The 4877-nt window shown below is 39.6% G+C and overlaps 1 protein-coding gene across 1 annotated transcript; it reads left to right on the top strand.

The window, feature by feature from the left end:
- Positions 1-288: 288 nt before the first annotated feature.
- Positions 289-1692, top strand: LOC308283097 (nuclear factor 7, ovary-like; the record flags this gene model as incomplete). The annotated part of the gene is made up of 1 exon (XM_080723481.1): positions 289-1692. One exon carries the CDS (start codon positions 289-291, stop codon positions 1690-1692), a length of 1404 nt encoding a protein of 467 aa, XP_080579607.1.
- Positions 1693-4877: the final 3185 nt, after the last annotated feature.

The following is a 4877-nucleotide window of genomic DNA, read 5'->3' as shown; positions in this document are numbered from 1 at the left end:
AAACCATATGAAGGAGTTTCCTTGTTCGTCAAAGCTCCACCCAGACTTACATGTCATACAACTTCCAGTGAGGAGGACAGACAGTCTTTCCACAGCTACAGGAGGGAATACTGACCCAGACCACTGGAACCTGCTGCTGACTCTGTCAGCTGAATGGACTTTAACAAGAACCACGATTCAAAGTGAAAGTAAACTTCAGGGAACATTCTAGAGGAGGGAGTTTTACCACCACTGACTGGCTGATTTCCTTTATTGAGCGGAGTGTTTGTTGCTTCATTCAGGGACAAAATGGCATCCAAGACAACTCACCCAGAAGAGGATTATTCCTGTCCTGTGTGTTGTGACATCTTTAAAGATCCTGTTCTCCTGTCCTGCAGCCACAGCTTCTGTAGAGCCTGTCTGCAGGAATGGTGGAGAGAGAAGGTAATAAAAGAATGTCCAGTTTGTAAGGAGAGACATTCAGTGGATCCACCCAGAAACCTGGCTCTGAAGAACCTGTGTGAGGCCTTCATACAGGAGAGACATCAGAGAGCTTCAACAGGGTCTGAGGTTCTCTGCAGTCTGCATGTTGAGAAAATCAAACTGTTCTGTCTGGAATGTCAACTGACCGTGTGTCTTGTGTGTCGGGATTCTAAAAGACACATCAACCACAGATTCAGACCCATCGATGAAGCTGCACTGGAACACAAGGAGGAAGTCCAGAAATCACTGAAGCCTTTACAAGAGAAACTGAAGGTCTTTAATAAAGTTAAAACAAACTGTGACCAAACAGCAGAACACATTAAGGTCCGGGCCCGGCACACAGAGATGCAGATGAAGGAACAGTTTAAGAAGATGCATCAGTTTCTACAAGAGGAAGAGGAGGCCAGGATCACTGCACTGAGGGTGGAAGAGCAGCAGAAGACTCAGATGGTGAAGGAGAAGATTGAGGGTCTGAACAGAGACATATCAACCCTTTCAGACACAATCAGAGCCATAGAGGAGGATCTGAGAGCTGAACACATCTCATTCCTGCAGAACTACAAGACCACAGTGAAAAAACTCCAGTTCACACTGCAGGACCCACAGCCGGTCTCAGGAGCACTGATAGACAAGACCAAACACCTGAAGAACCTGACCTTCAGAGTCTGGGACAAGATGAAGGACATTGTCTCCTACACTCCTGTCATTCTGGACCCCAACACTGCCTATCCAAACCTCATCCTGTCTGATGATCTGACCAGTGTGAGACATGGAGATGAACAGCAGCTTCCTGACAACCCAGAGAGGTTTGACTACTGGCACCGTGTCCTGGGTTCTGAGGGCTTTAACTCTGGGACTCACAGCTGGGATGTTGAGGTTGGAGACAGTGCACACTGGGGACTGGGTGTGTCAGCAGAGTCTTATCAGAGGAAGGGAAATGGAGGGGGTCAATACTGGAGCATATGGTTACATGAAGGTAAATACATAGCACTCTCCTCACCAGGGTCACTCACTGATCTCTCAGTGAAGCAGAACCCCAAGAAGATCAGAGTCCAGCTGGACTGGAACAAAGGAAAGCTGTCTTTCTCTGATCCCGATACTAACACAGACATACACACCTTCACACACACTTTCACTGACACACTCTTTCCATTCATTCACACTAGTCGTACTGTCCCTCTGAAGATGTTACCATGGAAGATCAGTGTAAGTCTGGACCCACGTAGTTAAAGATGATAATGATGATGATGATGATGATGATGATGATGATGATGATGTATTAATCACATTAGTACAAGTGCCAACAATAGTGGTAATTGATATTAGGGGATTCATAGAAATGTAATAATCTCAGTAGTAAACATCGAGATACTTTAAAATGTATCAGACTATTTCATGGTACTTTTACTCTTGCACTTAACTGCACTGTACTTTTTACACAGTTTCCTAATATAGAATCATCACATTGGAACAATCTCTTTATGACATAAAGAATGACATGTTATAATATGATGGCTAGCAGAGGTCAGTATGTTAAATATTACATTAGTTTTATGAAACCACAATGGCTGAGGTAGACTACGAACCCTGCAGTCACTTGAATCACTGTTAATAAAATGATAACACCATAATAAAATATTAAAACAGCTTACTTGGAGGTATTGTGGGTCTATATGTCACTTTGACTAAACAATGATTTGTTTTAAACTGAATTGTTTATATTGTACTGTATTCAGTTTACACAGTCATTTCTTCCATGGGTAATCTGAGAAATACATTCACATGAAACAGGAGAACATTTTACATTGATATTAAAACACTTATGTTGCAATGATTTTTTCTCTTCAATGTCTCGCGTTGCCATGGTTACCATAGACTTCCATGTAATTGTGCAAGTGTGTAAAAAGTGCACGCCCATGCCTAGATGATGCACCACGTGTGTAGATGCTGTTCACAGCTTTCAAACAAAAAAATCCGCTTGGAAATCCGTTCAGGCATTCATGATTTATCAGCCATTATGTTTTCTTCAGATGTAAACAAACATGGCTGCCATGTTTGAAAGAATGGGTTGGTATGGGGGTTAAACATGCAATTTCGCGATCGCGATCATGCCTAATACATTTCTGGAGGTCCAAAAAAAATGTTTGAAAAAAAAAAAATTGAATTTTTTTTTTTTTTTTTTTTTCAAAAACGGCCCAAACTCGGGAAACTCGGGGTTGGCACAGCACTAGTACCAATACAAACTCGGGAAACTCGGGGTTGGCACCATATGTGAGAAGGATACAAAAATCTAATCCTTGAATTGACTGATGTCAGTTTAACAACTTGAATCAGGACACATCCTCACAGATCCAGGCAGGTGCTGAATCCAAAAGCACACAAGATCAAATGGCAAGAAATAGATATAAAAGTGCAGTAACTACATTACTTATTTGTCTCAAAGCAAAGGTCAAAATATTGTTCATGATTATAGGGGATAAGATTTATCTCAAGAACAGATTAGTGCAGTATCACTTACAGCACTGGTTCCCAAACAGTGGGTCGGGACCCATTTTTATGGGTCGCGACTCGCGAGTAAATATAACCTTTTTTTTATTTTTTATTCCTATACATTTTTAAAAATATATATAATTATTTCAAAAGATTTCAAAAGAGAGTTGAAACGAAAAAATCTAAAACAATTCCCAATTTTTCATCAAGTAAAATCAACTATTAAAAACAGCATTTCATTAAATTCTTTCTTTCAAACGTATTTAATACATTTAATCTAATAATAATATAATATAATATAATATAATATAATATAATATAATATAATAATATAATATAATATAATATAATATAATATAATATAATATAATATAATATAATATAATACTAGTAAGACACCTGAGGGTGGAATGCGACCTCAGGGTGACATGCAACCTCGCCCTAAACCGCGCCAATTCTTGACTATCTGGCCAACCACAGCGTTTCTCTGACGATTCTAGTTAGTGTGGTTGCCAGGGCAACCACATTATTACTCTGGGGAATTTTGCAGTTTTTACAACTCTTAGTCTCATTGACTTGAATGGGAAACTCCATATATAGTGAGTAACTTTTAGGTATCTGACTTTTCCCATTGACTTTGAATGGGAAACACCATATATAGTAAGGTAACTTTTAGGTATCTGACCTTTCCCATTGACTTTGAATGGGAAACACCATATATAGTGAGTAACTTTAACGTGATGTAAGAGTAAGGTAACTTTTTAGGCAACCACACTCGCAATTTCCCAAATTGCAATTTCTCTAGTTAGTGTGGTTGCCAGGGCAACCACATTATTACTCTGGGGAATTTTGCAGTTTTTACAACTCTTAGTCTCATTGACTTGAATGGGAAACTCCATATATAGTGAGTAACTTTTAGGTATCTGACTTTTCCCATTGACTTTGAATGGGAAACACCATATATAGTAAGGTAACTTTTAGGTATCTGACCTTTCCCATTGACTTTGAATGGGAAACACCATATATAGTGAGTAACTTTAACGTGATGTAAGAATTTTGCAGTTTTTACAACTCTTAGTCTCATTGACTTGAATGGGAAACTCCATATATAGTGAGTAACTTTTAGGTATCTGACTTTTCCCATTGACTTTGAATGGGAAACACCATATATAGTAAGGTAACTTTTAGGTATCTGACCTTTCCCATTGACTTTGAATGGGAAACACCATATATAGTGAGTAACTTTAACGTGATGTAAGAGTAAGGTAACTTTTTAGGCAACCACACTCGCAATTTCCCAAATTGCAATTTCTCTAGTTGTTATCATTCTGGGGGGAGTTTGTTCATGTTTTTGTGAGGGTATCAACCCTAGGAGACACGGGGAGAACATGCAAACTCCACACAGAAAGGCCCTATCGCCAACCCCACCTAGGGTGTGAGCGATAGGGCCTAAACATGGAGATGTGGAGAACACTATATATGGAGATTAGTGATGCGCGGATAGGCTTCTGAAGTCATCCGAATCCATCCGCGCAAATTCATTATCCGCCCATTATCCAACCGCATTAATTATATCATCCAATTTATAAATCCGCACCATCCTCATCCGCAACTTCAAAAGTATTATTATTATTATTACCCTTATTATTAGGCTAATATTATTTTCTGGTAGGCTATTCCCTGTTAGTTTTCTTAGTTGGGCGATCACAGAAATGCATTGATCTAGCCTACGGAATGTCTCTGTTCGTCTTTTTTTCTTTCTTTTTTTTTGGAGTCGGTGTTGCGCGTCGATGCAGACAGACATGCAGGCAGACAGAGTCAGACACACGAGAGAAAGAGAGAGCGAGGGAGAGAGCGAAAGAGAGGAACAAACACAACTTAGTGGGAAGTTTAACTTACCTACTGTACAGTACTTTACAATATGG

The sequence above is a fragment of the Nannobrachium achirus genome, assembly GCF_963921795.1.
Source record: "Nannobrachium achirus genome assembly, chromosome: 4".
NCBI classification, from domain to species: domain Eukaryota; kingdom Metazoa; phylum Chordata; class Actinopteri; order Myctophiformes; family Myctophidae; genus Nannobrachium; species Nannobrachium achirus.
The sequence above is the reverse complement of the archived record's forward strand: the minus strand, read 5'-3'. Positions and strand labels throughout refer to the sequence as shown.